Below are 24,556 nucleotides of genomic sequence, written 5' to 3'. Positions count from 1 at the left end.
ACAAGTTCCTTCAACAGTGCGTTTCTTCTCTGTTTCTCATAAATGCAACCAACATAATTCGTGCACAGGTGATATTTTTTTAATTTATTGGGGTTTTTTTAAGGAATTGATTACACGGTACCTCTAAAAAATTAATCTATGTTCAGTTTAGACTTGTAAATAATTTTAAGTCACTGTAGCCCTTATAATTTCAAATAAAACAACTGTTTTAAAAAGAAAGACTTTTAATTACACAGATACTACACAATATTTAAAAAAAACACTTAAGAAAAGAGAGGAAGAGTGTGTTTATCCATAGAGCCAGGTGAATTATTATCTTAACCTTCTTAAGACCCAGATCATGTTGGAAGCCAATTTCTGAGATGTCCTCACATGTTGGCACGGTGTCTCAAAGCATTTTATTACAACACTTTTCTCCACTAATTATCACACGTACTGGATGCCAGGTTTCTACATTACTTTATAAGAAAACCACAAGAAAATACCAAAACATATTCATTAATCCAAAACAGAGAGAGAGACAGCCATAGCTAACATGTCCTTCAGCCCCGTTTCACTCTCAGCTGTGTACGTCAAGTCTCTGCAATCAAATGAGGCAGCTAGAACCTGGAGTTTATTCTCTTCTCATCATTTCCAGCATACTCTCACCATGCATCTAGATCTCCCATTTCTCTCTCTCTCTCTCTCTCTCTCTCTCTCTCTCTCTTTCAGTACATTTTTCTCTTCTGCTCCCTAGCCAGTATGCCATTCTGTCTCTCTCTCTCTCTCTCTCTCTCTCTCTCTTGCTGCTACTCGCTTTGATAAGTGCATCTCCGTCCTCGGCTCTCTCCATTTCCATGAGCCTTTTCTGTTTCTCAAACCCATTCTATATCTTTGCCTGCTTTGTATACATCGGCCTCGGTCTGCATACGGTCTTCCAGGTCTTTTATCTTCTTCATCTAGACATTCCTCTCCTTGTCTCGGAGACATTCCCTAGTTTCTCATCTTGTTTCTCAGATGCTCCTCCATCTCTATTGGCAGTATCTTCTGGCACTCTTTTCTCTGTGTCTGTCTTTGTTGGAGTCTATATATGAGATGCCCGCAGAACAAGATTCATGCAATGATAGAATGATCCAAGTAGGGAGGACTTTTCCTCAGGGAACAACTCCAGAAAGTTAACTACCCTTTTCATAAATATACCATTTGTCTCATTTTCAGTGGCTTATTGCTCTTCTACAACTATTTCTGAAACAAAATAATCTATGGTACATTTACACTGTTCAGGGGCTGCAGTATTAGATTCTACCGATTACTCTATTGATTAATGGAGTAATCAGAGAGCAAATTATTTTTGATTTATTAAAGAGCAATAGTAAGTATACAAAGATAGAAAAGAGTATAAATGTTTAAGTGCAAAAACAAACAAATAAATTAAAAAGGGTCTTCCTGTTTTTGGTGACCTTTTTATTTTTCTCGTTTTTCAATATATGTGTAGAACATATATTATTTTGCTAGTAATGCTAAGTAATTGTTGATATGAATGGCAAACATAAAATTGTTTGGTTTACACCTGTGTAATAAATATTAGTAGTAGTAGTAGTAGTAGTAGTAGTTACACTTATATAGTGCCTTTGTCATACCCAAGAATGCTTTTACAGTCAATATTCTGCTTTAATCAATACATACTGGTGAGAAGCAGAAGGCTCATACGGCGTGCTTTCATGCATATAATATGATATATATAAAATGTACATTTCCAAGGTTACCATGCATGCTATACACTCCAGTCCCGCAAGGGACACCTTGATCATTTCTGCTGTTTGGGATAAACCAAAATACTGTGGGAACAGAAAACTGTGCTTCTATGCTTTATCTTAGCCAAAACATTTCATGATTCAAATATTTCAAAGTGTACATCAAGCAGAACCACACCTGATGTAAATTGTTCAATCAGTTGATCTCAGTCTGTAATAAGTTGAGAGGTGTGCTCCTGCTGAAAAATCTGTAGACACACTGGTGCTTTATGGAAAGGATTGGTGACACCAGGCACAAAGGGAGGTGCTTTAAGTGTGATCCATGTTATATAATATGCAAATTCAATGTATATTCAATATAATCTTAACAAAATGCTGGTGACAACTCACAAATGCTACGGATATTACAAAAACACAAACGATACGAGCATATACATTTTATAAGTTTTATAACGCCTTTATTTTTTCAGTGGTGCAGTTACCCAAAAGTTTACCACTTTTACAGACCGAATATTCACCTTCTGTGTTTCTTTCAATGTGCTGAACACAGTTGTATTTGAAGATCATGAAAATAATTGTGGTCAGCTTTGTGATTTGATGTTTTCCAAAGAGTTAGGGACTAATATAACCCAAGCGGCCAGATCACATCCAGCAAAGTCCCAGGTCCAAACAAACTGTACAGTGTCAACTAGTGGACAATGACGAACAAGTATGAGTGGTCAGCTGTGCTGTTTAACACTGTTGTTTTACAGTGTTAATCAAATATACATTTATTTTATCAAAATGGCCATGTGGATGTTGTGGCACTATTGCATTAAATTATGAACTATTTTGCATCACTCCCATAACATGGAGAAAGGACCTATACAATTTACATGTCATAACTTGTCATTGTTCCGCAAAGAGATTTTTTACGGCCACTAGGCAAATCCTCTTATAGGTGTCCTACTTTTAGCTAACCTACTGGATGTTTGATCCAACAGTCCAAAGAGATTTTTTTTAAAAGGGGCATTTCTTTAGCCTTTATAAATTTTAGCTTTGTTAGTTTAGCAAATGGAAAAAAACTGTTGTCTTAATTTTATACAAAACATGTAAGTAGATAATGCTGTTCAGTCTTAACATTATTTTTGTTACTGTAACATAACATGGGGATGTGACGGGCAACAGAGAGGAAGTGAGAAGCGAAGTTCCATTTACAAGTTCTTTATTCTTCATACTTTCCACGTTACGTCACCGAGTCTAGTGGGTAGGTCGGAGCGGAGTAGCTTCTGTCTAGTAGGCTCTCGTGGTTCGGCTACTAATGTGCAGCCCTGTCCTTCCGAACCTGTGGGTGTATAAATACGTGTGCAGGTCAATGAGGTGCAGGTGTCACCTGTCAGAAGACAGGCGATTGTGAACGAGGAAAGTGCGTGACACGGTCCTGGTCCTGCAGGGGCATGTCCCCCCCTTTTGGGTATCGGTCTTCCGTGACAGGGCATAGCTCTGACACAGCGATTTGTACGTTAGTTTGACATAAGCAAAAAATCATGATTCTGTCACATAATATAATAAACACATATGACTATGTCATGAAATACAGTCTACCATTAACATGACTATATGACAAACAGCAGTGAGATTGGGATGGATGAGAAATTACCCTAGCCGACTTTAACTTTAGGCAAATAAATCAGTCAAACCCTAACCCAATCAGAAAAGAGATTGTATTAACAAAATCTTCTACAACACTGTATAAGAAACACTTACCAAAAGAGGAATACGGAAGTGTCGAGAAGAAAAGATAATGTTAGAAGTATCCAATTTCCTTCTTTGCAATTTCTCTTTATTCATATATAGTGAACAGGTTCTGCATAGAGAACAGTTACATTTCCAGTAACTTTCTATGTTTTTTACACAAGTAGCCTGTAGTGTTGTATATAATAATACATCATAAATTATTATTTGTAATGGATATTATGGAAGAAAAAAACAAACATTGTTGATATTTTCTATCACCAGTTCTGATATTTCTTATTGTTAGTACATCAGCCTGGAAGCAGCACACATATGTGAGTGCTATGTGATGAAGGTTAGGAAGATGCATCCAACTTCTTTAAACATTGCATCCTTAATTTGCTTTAAGAGTACAATATACACACTTTTAATGTTGTATCTTGAAGTAGCTGCAGTGTAGATACATTGGTAGGTAAATGTAGCACTTTTTCTCTGTAGCTTGTGGTGTACCTAACAACTAATATTAGCTACATTTTAAAGAGAGTAGCTTGGCTGTGGATCAGTTAGCTTGTACCTAGAAAAAGCTGCTGTTTCAAGGTAGATTCCCCAACACTGGATATATATGCTATTTTATTAATAAAACAGGCATAGGTCTACCTCTCTCATTGTAGTATTATGCCATAATTATAATGATTCTATATTCTTGTATTTATACTAAACTCCTGTACCCCCAAAAGCAAAATCATAGACTGAAGGAAGGGGTTGCAAAGTGTCAGCAGGTGCTATGTTCCTTTATATGATCTGTGGTTGTGTCTCTCAGCATATCTCACTGCCTGAGTCCTGCTACCTGCTACTAGGTACTGGATTGTCTCAGGAGCTCCTTTGCACAGTCTGCACCTTGAGTCTTTTTCCCTTTTTTTTAAGTCATTATTGCCCCCTTCATCAGGAGAGTGGGAGCCTACACAACTTGTGTAGTATGCATTATAAGAACTGTAATTTATTATAAGAACTGATCATTTAACCCTTATGCCACCCTGCACCATTTAACATGGAGTGGCATGGAGTTCAGTTCCTTGCTTAAATACCACCGGTTGGTCATCTGATTACTGTGTTTAGCATTTGTGTTAAGCTGAGGAGTTGTCACATGTCACATGACTCCCCACCTTCACGTCTCGCCTGATCTTGACCCTCTTCTCCTCCTCTAGTTTGGAGGTGGAGAACGGCCTGTCCACAGATGGCAGTCCTCTTCAGCCGTCACCCAGCTCAGGCCTGGTGCTGCACCCCAGCACGGCGGGCCACGGACAACGTCGTGAGTCCTTCCTGTACCGCTCAGACAGTGACTACGACCTGTCGCCCAAGTCTACCTCCCGCAACTCCTCCATCACCGGCGATCTGTGAGTGGCTTTCACACACACTGCCGGTTGTTAGATGAAGATGTGTTTATGGCAATGTTCTTCTCAGTAACCTGCGGAAAAATGGAGATTTTGGAAAAACAAAAACAAATAATTTATAAATAAATAAATAAATAAACAACCCTTTCAAAACAGTATATCTAAATTTACAACCTGATCACTTATTCATTCTCCAGTCCCTTCTGAGAGTCTCTATTTTGATTTGTATGGTTTCTTGAGAGGCAGTTCAGGCTTTTGTATTATTTATAGCTCAACTGTTCTTTTTATCACTTCTTTGCACAAAGTCTTGTAACTTTTGAGTCTATTATTAACTGAAATGTATTTTTCTTAGCCAAACCTACTAGCCAAACTAGACTAGCATACCATACAGCTTTGTTATACAAGTATTTAATGTCTACATACAATATAAACAATATCTACATAAAAATCAAATCTTGATCTCAAAAGTGAAAAGTCACATCAAACCTGTAAATATCTGTATTGTATTACTAGTACTTATGCATATATAAGTAGTGTGTGTGTGTGTGTGTGTGTGTGTGTGTGTGTGTGTGTGTGTATATATATATATATATATATATATATATATATATATATATATATATATATATATATATATATATATATACACACACAATATAAGTAGTAAAAAGGTTTAGCATTTCAAGTATTACAACAGGAATTGTGGATAACGTATTGCATTTTATAAAATGTCCTTAAACTGATTTCGAATGTTACTTATATTTATATAAAATTCCTTTATATGTGTTCATTCATAGTTTAAAGATTTTACGCTCTATGCTGCTTCATTGCTTGTCAACTTGTTATTCCTTGTTTTTTGCCTGTTCACTCGGATAAAGCTCTTCTTTGGTGGATTATCATTGGAGTGTCTGCATTGGGACATTGTCTGGTTTTGTTTAAATGTCTCTTGTTTTGTCCTCCAGTCACGGTGAAGACCTAATAGTCACTCCCTTTGCTCAGGTAAAAGCCTTGCTTACTGCCTACTTCAGCTAGTCCAAACCGCACTCCTTGGTTTTGCTCACGGGATTCTCTGTTTGACTCTGCCTTCCTTCCTTTTATTCTGAACTCCAGGTGCTTGCCAGTCTGCGAACCATCAGGAGTAACTTCAGCATTCTGACCAATGTGCCATGTTCCACCAGCAAGTTAGTAATTCCTCAAAAATACACTGTGAAGAGAGGCCAGTAGAGGGCACACTTGCTTTAGTCTGGTCAGCTGTCTTTTCTGGGCTTGTTGGTTTAATAATTCTAAAGTCCAGTGTTTTATGAATGGAGTTTTTCTCAGCACTTCGCACATGCTGCTATGGGCTGAGATTGAGCCAACGTCTTCTGTATGTGCAATGAGCAGAATGTAAACGTCAGCTAAATTAGTGCATATTTTTTTATTGTTTGCAATGCTTTTGCACTGTGTTACGTTTTCTTCTGTTTTACTGCAGGAGGTCTCCAGTCACCATCCAGGCTCCCTTAAGCAGAGCGTCTCTAACAGGTAAAATTGTCCAGTCACTCGCACAGTTACTGAGTGCGTCTCTTTCATCTAGTTTCAAGTAGTGTTGGCAGCTAATACTGTGTCAGCCCTTTACATGCTATGGTGCTGGGTGATGCAGTAGAGTGTGAACTGCAGTTTTCTGGAGTGTATAGCATATGGCAACACCTGCTTGGTCCCAACCCCCCCAACCCCAACCCCCGGACTTGAATTTTGCATGAAAGGGAAATAACGACTGAATCTTTCAAGAAGAGAGAAATGAGATTGTGTTTGTGTGTGCATGAGAGAGACGGAGGGTGTTTGAGAGAGGGAGAGAGAGAGTTGGGTGGGATGTGAAAGTGTGTAAAGCACATTATGATGCTTTTGAAGATGGAACTTAAAGTATGGTAAACCACACAATAGCAGTGTGTTTGAAAGTGTGTGGGAACGTGGAATTAGATGTGTGTGTGTGTGTGTGTGCGCGCGCGTGTGTTTGATATATGTGTTATGAAAATCGTAGTAAATGTTTGTCCTGAGGTAAAAATCCTTGTCTCATGACCTTCAATCCTCTACAAAAGTTTGATACAGTTTGACATTAGTTTAATGACACACTGTCCTAAACTCATGTCATAAGTGTATGTGTGTGTGTGTGTGTGTGTGTGTGTGTGTGTGCTTTGTTTGGATGTGTGATTCCATGCGTGTGTGTGTATGTATGCGTGTAAAGTGTTTGCATCTCGCACAGCTGCACAGGCCAGGTTAAGGTGGCTCTTTAATCAGCTAGGGGGGTTGGAGATGGTGGGTTGTTTTGGTTCCTGTTTCGTGGGTCTCTGATGCCACATTGACGTCAGCCCTCACCCACCTACCAGCTTTCTCACTTCCTGTCTGCATGAATGGGCACTCCTCCCAGCTCCAGAAAGAAAACACACACACGCACACATGCACACACGCACACACGCACACACGCACATTAAAGACAGCACGGAAGTGTGTTGGCTTCTCTCAGGTGAGCTGAGTACAAGTAGTAGGAAAAATTCTTATGTTTCTCCTCACATGCTGAACCATGCCAAGTGGACAAAAGGATGTGGGACCCTGTGCTTTGAAGATGATTTGGCTGTGGTTGTACTTGAGCTGTACTTGAGTGTACTTTTGTTGTACTTTTCTTTTGCCTTCATAACATTTATGCAAGTTCTCCACCAACCACAAAGATGCACACCTGCGCACACACACGCGCGCGCGCACACACACACACACATTTTAGACATGAGTCAAACCAATGAAACTCTCTTTTACAGTGTTTCAGAAACTGTATGTTTATACAAGATTTAGCAAGTTACCGTCATTATATCTACAAAGTCACTTTATATTTGTTTGGCAAACACATTTTGTGAGTCAGAAAGTTCTGATAAATGTAAAATACCTATTGTAGTTGTATTTTACCTCAGCGGTATGACACAAAGATTTAAAAAAGACATACAAAATGGCCTGAACTTTATGACACATGTCTGATGATTTACTTAATGTTTGTGACCAAATAATGAGCACTGTTTTAAAAGTAACTAAATGTTTGTCTTTGTAAAAAAACAACAACTATGTAGTAGCCTCAATCATCTGAACACAGTGCATAGTGCACGTGTGTGTCACTGCTGTTAGGTAGGTTTGGAGTGGCTGTCTCTTGGGCCAGGTTGTTTGAATTAGGGCCTTTGAAACAACAGAAGCGGTGCGCCGAGGAAAAAAGATTCAGTTTCACACTTGCCGCATTTTATTGCCTCACTGTCATCAATGGGCCTCTCTGCCAGTGTCCTGGCCCTGACCCAGAACTCTTTGCAACACTTCTAGAGAGAGAGAAACACACAAAGAGTGTGGGAAGGGAGACAGAGTAAGACCAACAAGGGAAGAGAAACTGAGAGAAACTGGTGGGGACAAGGAGGTGTGGCATGGACAGTGTAACCCATCGAGAGAAATCTTTAAAGACAAGCCAGACTCTCTCTTTTTGTTCTGATTTTTCTTTGTGGAGTACACACAAACACACACTTTAGCCAAAGGCCTGTCAAATGAAAAAGGAGGTGGCTATACTGGAGACAGACAGGCCAAGCGCAAGCTCAGAGCTGTCCCTGCTGGGCGTGCAGATGGATGGGCATTGGTGGGTCAGGTCAGCCCGGACACCATCAGTCCACCCTGGCGTAGCAGCAAGCCAGGCCTGGACTGGGAAGGCCCAGTGGCCCAGCGGTCACACTCCACCAACAGATCTACACACAAAGCCGATTGACCAGCCCCGCTTTAAGCAATTAGGCGGCCAGGGTATGAGATATGCCGTCTGCCCGGACAGCCGTGATGAGTTGTTTGCTGGTAAAAGATGAGCGAGGCTTATTGGGTGTAAGCGTTTTTGATGGAAATGCATGTGTAATTAGAGCGATAACGTCACTGAGTGATTAAATGATGAACAGCGCAGGAATGCTTATGTAATAAGACTCTTGTTTCAGAAGGATTTACATAGTAGCTACACAGATGACTGCAGCGGAAGACTCTAGCTATGTAGTATAAAACAGGGTGGCACAGGATGTGTAAACAGCGTGTGTCTGTGTGTGTGAATCCTGATTGTATAACCGCAGAGTTGTGGTGAGGGGCTGGTTTGGGGATTTTGTTTTTTGTATTTTTGCTTCTGCGAGTGATTGTTTGCATGTATTAGCACTTCATTGAGCAGTTCTGTTCATGTGCCCAGCTTTCTTGTGGACGTGTATGTGTCTGCGTGTGTGTTTACGCATGTGTGAGAACGGGTCTCGGTGACTGAGTTTGCATGCGTGTACGTGTTCTTGTGCATTTGTGTGCGTGCACCTGTTTGCGTCTGCCCGTGTGTTTTGTGCATTTCTATGTGCATGAGTGCACTTATAGGCCTTGCTTGCTTACTGTGGAATGTTGCACCTCGGTGGTGAATATGTGCGGTCAGCATGAGCTGATCACAGCAGGGAACATCAGGTCATCTTTGGAAGGTTCCCGTTCCAAACACACCGGGCTCTTTGAGTCAAATCGCTGGCCATTGCATGTCTAACACCAGTTGCTCACGGCGTTTCCCCTCATGCTCCTCAGGCCTTCCTGCCTGGATGTGAAGATGATTATGCATCGCATTTCGTGAGAAACTCCTCCCACAAAAGATGAACCATGGCACAGGCTTTTGTTTCTTCCTTTTGTTTGCGTCTTACTTTTTGTTTCTTCTTTTTCTTTTTAACCAACAAACCCACCAGAGGTTTTAAATCCGGTCTTTTCAACCCACAGCCAGTCTAGAATCTTGTTCTGTTGTTTCTGCTTTTAGTGCAGCTCAACTGACTGCAGAGCTCTTGACCGCATTGCACAGGTGGCACTGATGCAGGGGAAGCACAGTACAGTGCTTGTTAACCGCTATTGTGATGTTGGCATTTGGAATACTGTTATTGTAGTAGGCTGTGATATGCAAAATTGCCCCTTTTAACAGGTCCTTTTTTATTGTGTGCTGCACACATCTTGAACAACATCTAACATTCCTGATTAGTGTTCTGGAGATTTGAGGAATCGTAGCATTTTTCATATTCAACAAACTTAATGATCAGATCTGACTAAAAGTTCATGCAGTAGCATGAAAGATATTTGGTCACATATCCCTGGCAAAGACCCACTAACACCAAAGAGTTTCCTCTCTTAAGCTGCTTATCTTTTTGGTAGACTCAGAGGTCAGTTTTGGGTCATTACCTTGGCTCATAGTGAAATACTGCTTGCATCCAAAACCATATCGTAGTAAAGAGTAACTGGTTTATTGAATTTATCAGACTTCAACTATATCAGCTCTGTAAGAAAAATAGCCTTTTGTCACCCTTGCACTGCCTCTGGATTTACATGGAATCAAAGCCTCTCAGTTAAATACATTCAGTTATGACCATGGCAAAATGCTTTTTGACAAACACCAGTGTTGCAGGTAAATCAGAAACCTGCCTAACTCTTGCTGTCTGCACAACCTGTTTCCAATGTTGAGAAAGCACCAAATTGCCACGCGTGAGCTGGGTGATCGTTTCACACACTTGACCTTGCAAAACAGCAGCCTTGAAACTTACAGAAGATGCCGAGAACACACGCCTGCTTTCGGATGATACATTTAACGTACGTGAACGAGCTGGCTTGTCCTCCCCTCAGGAATGTTTTAAGAAATCTCATGGGCAGCCTTTCTTCAGTCTGACCTTGGGCGAGAACTTCTTGCCGTAGGGAAGTGAAACAGCTAATATCGTTTTCCGCATTGTCTTGATGAATTAGAACAGGTTTTATTGACTCCTTGCTCCAACACTACATGCTCCAGTGCAATACTAATGTGTTATATATTTTATTTACTTATTTGTTTATTTGTTGAACAGCATTTATATAGTGGACTAAATGACACTCAGTTAATATGGTATTTTCATGCCAAATATGTTCTGTTAAAAAAATAGCCTTAATTTCATTCGACACAAAGCAAAGTGCTATTCTCACAAAGCTCCATTCCACCCAATGGTGGTGGATCCAGTCCGGGTTTCTGCAGGCCCCCAGGCTGTAAAGCGGTAGTGCTGGTCTCAAAGCATGCACCCTGGTTAGTATTTGAATTATGCCATTGACGTCAGCAGAGCTGTAAAGCTGCCCCGCGGCCCTCCCCAAAAGTAATCCCTGGCCAAGAGAGCTCTATGGTGCATTGTGTATGCTGTCAGACAGACACAAGATGAGGGGAGAATGGGGTGGTGGCAGAGGGGAAGGAGAGAAAAAAAGTGTAAAGGAATGTACAAAACAAAAATGGAGGGTGTGGATACTGCCATTTGACAGACTGGCTTTATTTGATGTGGCCAGAGGATTTTTTTTTTTTTAAATCCCTCGTTAAAAATGTCCTGAGGGAAGAAAAAAAAAAACCTCAAGCATGAAATGCCGTAGTTACGACAACAAATGTGAGCGACCGAGGTATCGGCGCCCCCGGGCTGCAGGTTGCAGAGGGTAAAGGAAGCAGTTGGTTTCAAGTCTGTACAGAGGCTTTGCAAGGAATTCTGGTCATAACCTTCCAGGAAAGTGTGGCGAGTTACAAAGGCCACACGTAACACGTTCATTCTGGCACTTGTGTTACTGCCTTTCATGAATGCTTCCTGATACATACATCACACAAGCATGCCATGCATACCACCAAGCACTGTGCGAGCAAAGGCGAGCCAACGCAGGTTTGTAGCGTTGTTTTGAGGAGTTTTTGACCGAACAAAAGCTTTTTAGACTGCTCCGCACAATACAGTTAGGCAGTGAAACTTTCTCTCGCCCTCAGTGGAGAAACACACCAGATGTTTCGGTTCGCCCCAGCCACGGTGGCTGTCGAAAACAGGTGACTTGGAGGTGCGGAGTTCATGCATGGAGCTCGGTCACGGGGGGCAGGTTTGGCTCATGCAGGTCACGTGCTAGGCCCATCCAGGCGGTACTGGGCGGGGAGTGGTGGTGGGGGTGTGGTGGAGGAAGATGAGGGTTGGCACTCAAACGGCTGTCCTATCTATTATTCCACACATACTCCAGCCCAATTACCTCCTGTTCTCCACCCATGTGTTGTTAGTCAGATGAAACATCTGCTTCAAAGCCCCAAAGAGGCAGCGTGTCCTATGGGACCGAATCTTTTTTGACATTATTCATGATTATCTTAACAAGACGTGGCATATCAACAATTTAAACAACACAATCTTTAAAATAACAAAATGGACATTAACAGTAACACACTGATATTCACACTGTCATTACCTTTAGCTTTAAAAAATGAAAAGATCTTTGATCTCTTTACCATTATATAGGGACTTTTGGTGTGATGTCAACCATTTTTGGCAGGTACATGTCTTCTAATGGGGAAACAGGTGCTGAAAGGACAAGCCTATGACAAGCACCAATGAACACTTTCCACAGTGATGTTATGGGGGTATCACTTACAATCACTGATGTGCCAGGTGTACCAGAACATTCTTACTTCACCATGATTCTTCTCTATATTAGACACATACCCCTATTGTCCAGGTCTGAGAGTTGTGTCTTTGATGACACGTTTCAAAAGCAACAGCTTGCTGAGTCTGTTCTAACATGACTCGCAATTGGCAGCCGGCATCATACAGTGAGACACGCAGCTGTGCCACGTTTATAGTTTTGTGACTCATATATGCAGCTGAAGCTGTAGGTGCTTTGGTCCTTTATGAGCAGGTCTGGGAAAAGCCTGGCCCATATATCACCACCATCCGGGTAGGGGGGCAGGCGGCACAAACAACAGACACTGGAGTAGTGTGAGACTGGCCGGCGAGGAGGGGGGCTGTTAGAAGAGCCAGGCCCTCGCACAGAGCTGGTTTTGTGGACCTCAGAGGGGATGCTGGGTAGGTCCACACTATGGGCCTTTGTGGAGGGAGCCCATACGGTGGACCCATCAGACCTGGACTCTGAGAGCTCGGTGTGGAAGAAATTTGTTTCGGTACATGGCGAGGAGTTTGTTTACCGCTGTCCAGTGTCATAGGAAAGGAGTGGGATGCAGTGTTGTGAAACCTCTTGTTACATGTTAACCGTAACATTAGTCATCAGCATCACAAACTCAAATGTTTGAATTTAGGCTTTTCAAAACATCCTAAGATTTTTTTGAATATTTGAAGAACAGTCAGCAGAGTTTGGTGTTCCCGGATTTTTGTAATCTCAGATATGTTTCACACACACACACACACACACACACACACACACACACACACATATATTCAGTACGAATATAAACGTGAATTCCTTTTGCTGTTTTCCAAGTAGATAGACATAAGTGTAATTGCCTAAGTAGAGAAATATCCCATTGGAAGTCTTAACCTTTGTTTTTTGATCAAAGACCAATATTCTCTTGGCTCCGATCTCCTATGATTCTGATGACTGCTAATCTTGCTCTCTAATCATGAATGCGCCCCCAAAGCTGTAATTTTGGGTGTCAGTAATTGGATGGCATACTTTCAGTTTGCGTGACACCTCCGGGTGATCTAGACCGCACTTAGTGCCCCCCCGCTCCTCCCAAGTGCCCATGGTGGTGACATATTGACTGCAGTATTCGTGTGTATCCGCGCCAGGCTTCAGATCGAGACTCATGGCTTAAATGGGCCCCATATGTGGCACATATTGAGCACAGGAGGCTTCTCAAGAGCAACCTTATTCGACTGCAAAGCCCAGTATATCCCGCACGCATCTCACCTAGATCTTATAGGCACCCATCCATTTTGCACTGAACAACTTTGGATGTATTAGGCCTGAGGCAGGTACCATGCTTTTCTTTATAGCTTATTTATATAAGATTATGTTGATTTAAAGGCATTAGTTAAATTAGATATCATCCACTTCCAAGATGGATATACTTTAATATTGCCTAGGTTGGGGTTAGAGATTTTGTACTAGAGTTTTGTTCTGTAATATATAAGTTCTGTTGTAGTATATAATGTGATTACTGTTATTTGCACCTGGCTTCGTGCCACTGAGGTAGCTGATGCTTGGAATGAGGTTTTAATCAGAGCAAAAGAGAGGCAGCATGTGTGGATCCAAGCAACCTGACAGCGCAACATTACACCAAGGTCACTGAAGCACAGCATGCCCTCGAGGGAGTGAGCCATCTCACGCCCTTTGCCGGCAAGTGTTGTTTTGGCACATCAGACAAATCATAAATCTGCATGAGTATCAGAAGCACATATCATTCCTTATTTCGTCTATTGAGCAGTGGTCCACAGCCAGGACTCTGTGGAAGTCGCTCAGGCGCACTATCGCGTGAAAATCTGCTCCATGCTTTCACTATGTCTGGCCTTTTGGGTGGGTGGGGAGTAGGGGATTTGATTTGCTTGGCTCCAAATCTGCAGGTCCTGGACGCCAGCCAGAGGAGGGAGTAAAGTTTGCTTCTTGAGTTGCTCTTGCAAACACAGCATGGGCTTTGATTTTGCTTCCCCACCTCATTATTTCTTTCAGGGCGGATCAAAGGCAGTCGAAGGGGGTGGGGGGGAGGGGCTTATGAACTGTGGTGTGGACCGAAAGTAACGGGAAAATCTGGCACGGTGGTGGCAGCGCTTTTCGAGACGATATATAGACATGTCTTACTCTCCCTCTTTCTTTGTTTTTTTGTTTCTTTCTTTTTTCTTCATTCCACAACTTTGCATTCTACTTGGGTTCATAAGGTCGATAAGATCCTTCTGGAGTATCATTAAGGTCCTTTCAGTTATGTGGACTGGCCAACTGCACTTCGCAATTGCTTATCTTGAGAATGAACCATTCCCGCTATTTCAGTTGCCCTCTGTCTCACGCTCTCATTTTATCAAGAAAGCCCTAATAAACATCCCCTGGGTGTAATGCTGTTTATAGTCAGAGTCTCTGTGAGTGAGAGTGGAGGAAAATGCAAAGAAGAATGAAGGAGTTTCAGACTCCCTCCCTCCAGAAGTCCCCCTGTGCCTGTGGATCATTCACACATTAGTGCCAGAGGCATTCAGAATGAGTGAAAGAAAGAGAGAGAGAGAGAGTGTGTAAAACGGAGAAAGAGAGAGACAACAAGGTCAGGTTAAAGGTCAAAGATTATACCAATTGTCCAGTGGAATCCTAACCCAACCTCAGGTCCAGTTGTCCCCAGCATGTAGCCACAACCACCCCGCCTTGACTGCCCGCCCTCCGGCCTAACGGCGGCAACGGCTGTCCCCTGACCACGTGCCTGCGTGTCTTTGCCCCAGACGAGTCCTACCAGAAGCTGGCCGTGGACACCATGGAGGAGCTGGACTGGTGCCTGGACCAGCTGGAGACCATCCAGACGTACCGGTCCGTCAGCGACATGGCCTCCAACAAGGTAGGTCTGCCTACTGCATGTGTCTGTCCTCACCTTATAAGAAAGGCCTGCTCAACTCTACAGCCTGTAGCATCACGTGTTCGCGTGAATGTAGTACCAGTGGTGCGACTGTTTGCAGTGCAGGATTACACTCAAAGCATAAACCAAAGTCATTATCTCTGGTGTCCTGTAATAGCTTGGTTTCCATAATGTAGTGGGGACAGATTCTTTCTTGTACACCATGGTAGTAGCAATGTTATTAAGTGACAGTTGTTTGTATTTCTGTGTTTACTCACAAAGAGTATGGCGTGCATTTCTGTTGTACACAGAGCAGTTTTTTTCACTTGCTTAACAGCCTAACTGTATATTCAGTCCTTTATCTAATGAACAAATGGTCTGTGCTGACTTTTGAGAACACGTACTTGCGTGCGTTCACTTGCGTCGTGCCTGCATGTGTGTATGGGAGCACGGGAGCTCTGCTGCTGGATGCTATCAGTTATCCGACTGCCTATTTCAGAGGTATGTTTGGTCAGAATGACGAGTTAGATTATGGTGAAAGGACTCACACTATGGCACTCCACCATGCAATTCACAAAATGTGAAACCACAATGGCCCACACACCCACACACACCCATAACCAGAAGTTACATTAACACACGTACATTGTAATGGTGGAGGCTGTCTAATTAATGACGTAGATTTTGAGAATGTAATTGTTGCTGGTTCATCAATGTCAGAGGAAAGTCTCAGCTGAGCAAAAAGGAAATAAGAAAGCTGGGGATTTACAGAAATGCATGTCGCTACTGGTCAAAGTGCATCTTTTAAAAATATATTTATTTGTTTGTTTTCTGAAATACCCTCGCATTTTACTTACTTGTTGAGTTACTTGTTTTAGATGAAAACCTTTCAACAAACAGCTAAAGATTTCCATGGAGATATATATATATATATATACACACACACACACACACACACACACACACACACACATACTTGTAAGTATATAAAATGCATAGTATACCATAGGTTTATTTTATTACTAGAAGACTGCAGATCACTAATTGTTCCATCTTCTTCTTGTTTCTAAATTGTATCTCATATGGGGCCCATATAGCCCTATATGGTATGGACTTGAGTTGTTGGAGGCGGTGTTTAGGCATGGGATGACTGCTTTTTCGTACCTGACCTCATTCTCCTGTTTACACTGATAAGAAATCAAATCTGGACCCACATTACCCCCCAGCCCTGGAGAAGCGTGATCAGGGTCGCCCATTTATTCCGTCTGAAATATTTTACCTTTATTACATACATTTTAAACAAATGACAAGTGGAGAAAGTTAAGTGCAAAATTTGTCGGGAGCCGAGGAAATAGTGCAACAACCTCACAGGGTTGATTTCAGTCAGACGCTGACAAGCGTTTACTGAAAGCCGCACTGATGATGACGGCTTAAAAACGTAAAATGATGCCGGGGGAGAAATGGGGGGGGCGTGTTGGGTTGGAGGAGCGCACACATTTGTAATCAGGAAATGAGTGCACGTCTCAGACTCAAATGACTGTGTAGCATACCTGGGGCCATGGAGAGAGGAAGGGAGGGAGGGGCCTGGGGTGGGGGCGGGGCCACTCTTAGCGAGGTGAATCAGCCAGGCCTTTGTCTAACACACTTCCTGGCATCCGTCAAAGCAAGGGCAAGCGGTGCTGGGTCGACACACGCTCGGCACTGACACTAGGCATCGTGCCTGCAACCATGGGAGTATGCTGCTCTGAGAAAAGGAGAAAGTCTGGAGTTCTGAAAGAGTGGGCAGAGGTGAGCTGGGGCCGGTGCATGTATCTGTTCTGAGCTGACGGCTCAGGACGATGGGTGAAAAATTTTACTTCAAAGCAGTTTTTTCCATGCAGCTTGAAGGCTTTAATCTGAGATCATGAAATTAGAGATTTGTTGATTCATAAACAAATTATAACAAGTTGTTTTTATGAGAATGTGAGAAATTAAGATTTCAGCCTGCCTACTTTTTTAGGGGTGAACTGTGTCTGGATTTATCAGATTGTTATAGACATTCATATCAACCTTATTGTTTTAATTTAAAAAATGGTTGTGATTAGTTAAATATGTAATGCTGTTTGTAGCTCAGCATTGATTTCAGGGTCAGTTCATCAGAAATTTATCAGCTCATAAACCATCGTTAGAGTTTTGCGCTGCGAGATTGTTTGAAGCAAAAATGATATAGCTTTGCATTCCCATGTGCACCCTATATCCCTGCAGTCAGACATTTTTACTTGTGCACAGTGCCACAGAGGAGGTGTGAGATTGTGTTGGTGTGTGCATGCTGTGTTTATGCTCTCTGTCTGAGCTGTGTTAGACTAAGACTGGATGTGCATATGAATCACATCACTACTTCCTTTGGTGTTTGACAAAGGAAGAATGATTTGGACTGAGTAAAGGGTTATTCATATGTTGAGAGAGCGTGAGAGTGTTCGTGCGTGTGTGTGTGTGTGTGTGTGTGTGTGTGTGTGTGTGTGTGAGTGCGTGCGTGCGTGTGTGTGCGCGTGTGTGTCCTCAAGTGGCTTTCTCCATACTACCTTTGTCTAGAAACATTAGCTTGGTGGTAATAGTCTAGAAACACACACACACACACACACACACACACACACACACACACACATGCCCCAGTTGCTATGGCATTTGGCTCACCATGAAATTGTCTCCTATGGTTAAAGTCTTGCAGTGGTAGGAGACATTGGCTGGTGAAGTTTTAAAAATATATATATATTATTACTGCAATGAAAATTATTTGGTTCAGGGTGCATAGCAGTTTATCAGCTGACATATGTGTGTGTGGGTGTGTTTGTGTGTGCAGTGGTTGTGAGGGATTTGCCCTGTCTTGAGAATGTTGCGGTAGAAAGATCTAGGTCTTAGAGATGGAAGAGAGAGAGCGAGAGTGCACAAGAGCAGAAGAGAGAGAATGTGTGCACAAGAGAGAGAGAATGAGATAGAAAAAGCAAAGTGGGGGGCGGGGGGGGGGGGGGGACTGGGTAAGAGGCCGAGGCAGACAGAGAGGAGAGAGGTGGAAAGAGCCAGGCTGAGGCAGGAGACAGACAGAGGCAGGAGCGAGTCAGCACGCCTTAAATCCTGGACGCAGAGAACAGATCTCAACAGCGGCAGCCACATCTTCCCTTCAGCCTCTGTGGCATGGAATTCTGCCCGGATATATTTCCTGCTCCTGTTTCCCCATGCTGGGTTGGGATTTCTGATGGGATGCAGACGTCCAAGACGGCTTGGATGAAGCGAAGCAGAGCGTTGTGTTGGCGGTGCGGGGAGCGTGTTATTTAAGGGGAGCAGGGTGGGCCAGTACCCCAACGGAGAAGAGAGCAAATTGGGTTTGGGGTGCCTACTTCTGGGGGCGTCCAACATGCCTGAACCCAACTACCTGCTCTCAGTCTCTTGGGGTTACATGAAGGTGTGTGTGTGTGAGTTGTGGGGAGACACTGAGATCATGGAAAACAGTTTTTCTTCCATGGAAACTTTTTTCAGTTAATATTTTAAAATCTTAAAGAGATGAGCTTACATTATGGTTAGGCAAGGCAATTCATTCTCCACTGCCTTTCCTCTTGGTCAAATCATCCCGGATTGGAATATAGTGTGAATTTCAAACAACTGCTCTGGACGTATTGCATGAAAGTCTTTGTAATGACAGGTCTGTGATGTTTCTGTGTTTCAGTTCAAGAGGATGTTGAACCGCGAGCTGACCCACCTGTCGGAGATGAGCCGCTCCGGAAACCAGGTGTCCGAGTTCATCTCCAACACATTCTTAGGTTAGTGCATTCCTTCTCTACACATTCCATGCTGGATCATCCAGGCTCTGTTGGTGCATGTGGACATTTACAACAAGCCAGATTCCTCTAAAGAAAGAAATCTAAGCATTCAGCTTGAGTGCAACTTATTATCAGTTTTTTACATGGTAGGACCCCACTAACAAACAGATTGGAGAAGTATTATATTTATGATGTATTATAAGTATTATAACATATTTATGATGTATCAAATTTGTCAGTAAGGTGGTATTTGTGAAAAAGCATTAGTCGGCAAGGTTAAAGACACAAAGCAAAGAGTATGAAGAGATAGCAAGCTGTGATATAAAGAGGGAGAGTCACAGAGAGAGAGAGAGAGAGGAAAGCTCTAGAAAAAAAAGAAGGAGTAGGGAATGCTGGGTGACTTGTGGTTTGCCTGCACCGCCGTTTTCAAACCAGTCCAATCTGGTCTGTGTCTGTGCTGTTGTCAGCTCTGCAGCGAGGGAGCTAGTGCATGAGAATGAGACACAGGGGAGGGAGAGAGAGAGAAAGAGGGAGATGAGACGGTGAGGGAGTGCACTGTCAGTGTGTGATTCAACCCTGGGGTCAGCATACTCCCCTCAGCTTGGAGTTTCAAACCCTGTGGCCTACATTCTGACTCAGCCAATATCTAACAGGGAGATTCCCTGCTCCCACTTCAGTGGAGTACACAGAGCCTGCTGGCAGATGGGAGAAACAGCATTCCCTTTTATTGGCACATAGGCTGGCAAGTAGAGAGAAAGGGAAAGTGTGTTAACCAGGGATGAGCCATAAAGTCAGAAATGGAGAAACACTATCAGCATGTAACACACACATGTGCACACACACACACACACACACACACACACACACACATTAGTAGCAGCAATATACACAGTTCACCTCTATGCCTCCAGCTGAGTAATATGCATGAAACAATTCCTAGAACTTCCTCTAAAAAATTATATAGGCACTATTCTCTGTTCTGTTTTGGGTTTGACAGCCATTTGTTTTGTGAACAATGTAATGGAGTTATTTTCACTATGGAACATGCATTGTCAGTGACTTCTTTGGGAGATCAGTTCTTTTATTTGTAACAGCATTTCTTTAGTACTGCAAAGACTGATGCTTAATTTCCATTCCACCTTAATCACAAGCCCTAAACTAACCCTGAGACCTTAAAGGTCACAGCAGAAATTTGGACTCCATTATATGAGGGATGGCTATGGGACATTAGCATAAGCTGCAGAATAAAACCTCCTCCTCCTCACCATGCAGACAAACAGAATGAGCTGGAGATACCATCGCCCACTCCTAGGTCTCGGGAGAGAAAGAGGAGGCCGCAACAACAGCAGCAGCTCATGACTCAGATCAGCGGGGTGAGGAAGGTCACGCACGGCCCCGGTATCACCAGCAGTTGCAGTATGGCCCGTTTTGGCGTGAAAACAGACCTAGAGGACGTGCTCGCAAAGGTAGGACTGAAAACACGAAAGGAAAATGCTCACAGGAATTCATGTAGTAAAGCAGTCTACTTTGGACATCATAATGGCACTGGAATAAATGTCCTCTCTTTTGCTCTGTAGGACCTGGAGAACATTAACAAGTGGGGCATGAATGTCTTCAGAGTTTCCGAACATTCCCAACAACGTCCGCTCACCTGTGTCATGTATGCCATCTTCCAGGTCAGTGTTCTGGATTTTGCTTTTAAGAAAACCTTAGCATCAGTATAAGCATCAGTAAAGCAGACAAGGAAGTACACTATGTTTGAAACTGACCTAGACTGCATGTGTTATCTGCAGGAAAGAGACTTGATGAAGACATTCAAGATCCCCATGGACACTTTTGTAACATACATGATGACCCTTGAGGACCACTACCACTCGGACCTGACCTATCACAACAGCTTGCACGCCGCTGACGTGGCTCAGTCCACACACTTCCTGCTCTCCAGTCCAGCTCTGGATGTAAGTGAATGTCCAAGCACTCTAGAATGCAAGTCTAGCAGTGGTCAGCTCCATCACAGATCAGTAATGTTGTATGAGCGCCTAATATAATCCTCAAGCAAAAGAACCTAACCTACCTCTACCCACTTTCAACAATGCATGCACAGAAAGTTTCGATTCTTGTTTTTAATGTTTTTTTTCCATCTCTGAAACTATAAGGCTTCACCTGAGTAGTTTGCTTGTACATTGTGCAACATTTTGTCTGGAGCTCATTGTCAGTGTACGTGTTTTCACTTGGCCATAAACAGTCATGTCCAAAGATGAAGCTGGATTGAATACATTTTGCTTTTAGCATGCGATCACAGATTTGAGTGGAATTCACTAATTCTCATGCTCCTACCCTGCTCCTGTCTTTTCTAATTCACAGGCAGTTTTCACAGATCTGGAGATTCTGGCAGCCATCTTCGCGGCAGCTATCCATGATGTGGACCACCCGGGGGTCTCCAACCAGTTCCTAATTAATACCAGTGAGTACTTGCACTGCTTCTACCCTCCCTCTGCATTTAGAGTAACTAGAACCAGATGGAGAACCACCCAAGAGTGTAGCTTCAGCACTTAGTGTCTGTTCCATCTGTGCTTCTGTTCTGCCGTGCACAGCAAGCGTTTTGCATAATCATGAACGACCCTGTCTGTATTGCAGACTCAGAACTGGCTCTCATGTACAATGATGAGTCAGTCCTCGAGAACCACCACTTGGCCGTAGGCTTCAAGCTCCTGCAAGGGGAGAACTGTGACATATTCAAGAACCTCTCAAAGAAGCAGCGGCAGACCCTCCGGAGAATGGTCATTGACATGGTGAGACCTCAATCTTTTGACACAGTTCATTTTTGTCTCTTTTGTGGAGTCTTCTGGATTACATTTCTTGACCTTTTTCATTAGGTGCTAGCCACAGATATGTCAAAGCACATGAGCTTGCTGGCAGACCTCAAGACAATGGTAGAGACCAAGAAAGTGACCAGTTCAGGTGTCTTGCTGCTGGACAACTATACAGACAGAATACAGGTGAGGCTTTGCTACAGTGACCAGCAAATGGGGTTACATTGATAAGTCTTCTAGTACCAATAGCAGCCATCTAGGTCAGAAGTGAGTATCTAAGTCTTAAGGCTTTACCCAGAGTGCATTAATCAATATATGCTCATTTTGATCTCCACAGGTCCTGCGTAACATGGTCCATTGTGCTGACCTCAGCAATCCCACCAAACCCTTAGATCTGTACCGACAATGGACGGACCGAATCATGGACGAGTTCTTCCACCAGGGTGACCGCGAGAGAGATCGAGGCATGGAGATAAGCCCTATGTGTGACAAGCACACGGCCTCCGTGGAGAAGTCCCAGGTGGGCATCAGGCACACTGCACGGCTTCAGTCAGCAACGGTGTTTGTGGGAATGGGGCCACTAGGCTTAGGGTTACTAGGGTGAACTTTCTTTTGTAAGTTCAAGGGCAGTGACAGTCAAACTGCAGCTGCTGCAATGATCCACCCCCTTTTTCATCCCTATCCATTTACCGACTTTATTCTCATTCCCCAGGTGGGATTCATTGACTACATTGTGCATCCACTCTGGGAGACGTGGGCTGACCTTGTCCATCCTGATGCCCAGGACATTCTTGACAATTTGGAGGAGAACAGGAACTGGTACCACAGCATGATCCCCCAGAGCCCCTCTCCTCCATTCTATGAGGCCCGGGACAACGTCGGGGACAAGTTCCAGTTTGAATTGACTTTGGAGGGCGAGGAGAGTGAGGATGGATCACAGCAAGACACTGTTCACCATCACCATTCACCTTCAGAGACAGCTTGTGTGGAAATGGTCAACCAAACCGCTTCACAATCATCCGCTGAGACGTAGCAGGCCATGAAGTTTGTATTGGGTTGACGATGCTTATTTATATGATGAGATGGAGAGCCTCTAAACTCCTAACTCTGAAGTTGTTTTGGAGATGAACTCATCAAGAAAACCGGGGCGAAGGGCTTCTGCTGTTTTCCCAGCGTCCAAGCGGAAGTTAACGGTCGTCAGAAAGGGTGTTGGAGTTTGCAGAACTCGCCTAGAAAGGAGGACATTTTCTGCAGTTCCAGCCACTCATGGTTCGTTCCAAAGTGCTGTTCAAGTGCTCCCTGGACTGAATCAGGGATGAAACACAGCCAAGCAGAATTTCTGATTCTGATGCTTCAGTTTGGTGCTGGTGTGGGATGCTATGAAGGAGAACTACTGACTCATATACCAGACAGATTTTTACCCTTTTTTTTACTTCTGTGTCAAAGACACTTTTTTCTACTAGTGTGCATTTTGTGACTATTGTTTCTCATGAACACAGTAACACATGCATACACATGTAACATGTGAAGGAATTGTTATATGCTAAAAGCAAAACCAGGGAAAACAAATGTTTCTCAGACATTTCTGGATCAGTCTTCCTTTATTCTGGGCAATAGAATGAGCAAATATCCACAGGTGTGTACATTGACACAATCCAAATATCACGTCTAATTTACAACAGACAGTATTTCACTCTGTTATATATATTTTTATTCTATGATATATGGTACTTTGTATCTATTGTAAACAGGATTCAAAACACCAATGATAAAAGCACTTTAATGGTGACACTGAAACCACTTTAATATTGGCAACCCTGCTGCCCTAGTGTTGACTAAATCTCTTCATCTAGATTAAATTCTTCTGAATTCTGAAATTGAGGAATCAATGCTTCTAGAAAAGCTTTTGTAATCTTTGGAAAGGGTGAAAATCTAAAGGTTTTAGATTTATCAAGGAAATCAGTTAAAAAGGGGAAATCCTTCCAAGGTCACAAAAAGGAATGGTTTAAAAATAATAACATATTTTCAAGTCATGCCAACATTGGGCCTCCATGTAACAATCACTGACGTCAATGGCTTTTGTTTCCCCGTGTTAGTGTAGGTTTTCTCTACACAGGATGTGGTTCATAGCCTACACTTCACTTGGTTTCATATCGCCAAGTTTTAATCTCTTAGGGCATGTATACAGTTTCTCTTTTCTGTACCTGGTTCCTATAAAGCGATGTGCCCTGGTATGTTTGTGGTAGCCCTCAAGATAGCGATACAGCCATATACCAGTCACTTATATAGGTAAAGCTGGAAAAGTATTCTTTGATTTCTTCTGAGAGTGTGTGAATGTGTGTAGATGTATATAATGTTTTTCTTTTTTTTAAATAGCAAGTTTAAAACAACTGTTTCTGAAGCTCAATTTTGTCTCTGAATTTCTTTACTGTTTTGTCGTGGTGTTAAAAAAACAAGGCCATACACTCAGCTGACAGAGTAATTAGGCTACTTTATTGTTCTATTACTAGTCAGAACATGTTACAAGGAGCTACTTAAAAAACTTCAAACTTTCTTTTTTATTTTATTTTAAAATTGCATAATTGCAATGAATGTTCTTGCTCATGTGTATTGGTGATTTCCCTGGTGGAACTAACATCATTATTCATTATTACTATTGTTGTTAAAATTATTTTAATTTGTACTGCACAAAAACCAAGCAATTTGACTAAATGTCATACTCAGTGATACCATGATGTACAGGTGTCACTTTCCAAAGAATCTATTAAACTGGTAAATGTTTGAAGGA

General features: G+C 42.6%; 1 protein-coding gene across 3 annotated transcripts in view; it reads left to right on the top strand.

Moving 5' to 3' along the window:
* pde4bb (phosphodiesterase 4B, cAMP-specific b) overlaps positions 1 to 24,556 on the top strand; it is a 36,893-nt gene extending 12,337 nt beyond the window's left edge. For 2 of the 3 annotated variants that reach the window (XM_026998301.2, XM_026998303.2), the window contains 14 exons: positions 4,652 to 4,840; positions 5,800 to 5,836; positions 5,948 to 6,018; positions 6,309 to 6,358; positions 15,052 to 15,164; positions 18,862 to 18,955; positions 20,228 to 20,421; positions 20,533 to 20,631; positions 20,749 to 20,913; positions 21,320 to 21,419; positions 21,593 to 21,747; positions 21,832 to 21,954; positions 22,106 to 22,288; positions 22,481 to 24,556. In XM_026998301.2, coding sequence (XP_026854102.2) covers positions 4,652 to 4,840; positions 5,800 to 5,836; positions 5,948 to 6,018; positions 6,309 to 6,358; positions 15,052 to 15,164; positions 18,862 to 18,955; positions 20,228 to 20,421; positions 20,533 to 20,631; positions 20,749 to 20,913; positions 21,320 to 21,419; positions 21,593 to 21,747; positions 21,832 to 21,954; positions 22,106 to 22,288; positions 22,481 to 22,801 — 1,894 coding nt within the window. In that variant the 3' untranslated portion in view covers positions 22,802 to 24,556. Of the gene's footprint in view, positions 1 to 4,651; positions 4,841 to 5,799; positions 5,837 to 5,947; positions 6,019 to 6,308; positions 6,359 to 15,051; positions 15,165 to 18,270; positions 18,601 to 18,861; positions 18,956 to 20,227; positions 20,422 to 20,532; positions 20,632 to 20,748; positions 20,914 to 21,319; positions 21,420 to 21,592; positions 21,748 to 21,831; positions 21,955 to 22,105; positions 22,289 to 22,480 lie in introns of those variants that run through there. The other variant, XM_026998304.2, reaches the window with a different exon arrangement.

The sequence above is a fragment of the Electrophorus electricus genome, chromosome 18, assembly GCF_013358815.1.
Source record: "Electrophorus electricus isolate fEleEle1 chromosome 18, fEleEle1.pri, whole genome shotgun sequence".
Taxonomy (NCBI): Eukaryota; Metazoa; Chordata; class Actinopteri; order Gymnotiformes; family Gymnotidae; genus Electrophorus; species Electrophorus electricus.
This window is presented reverse-complemented; position numbering and strand designations above follow the sequence as displayed.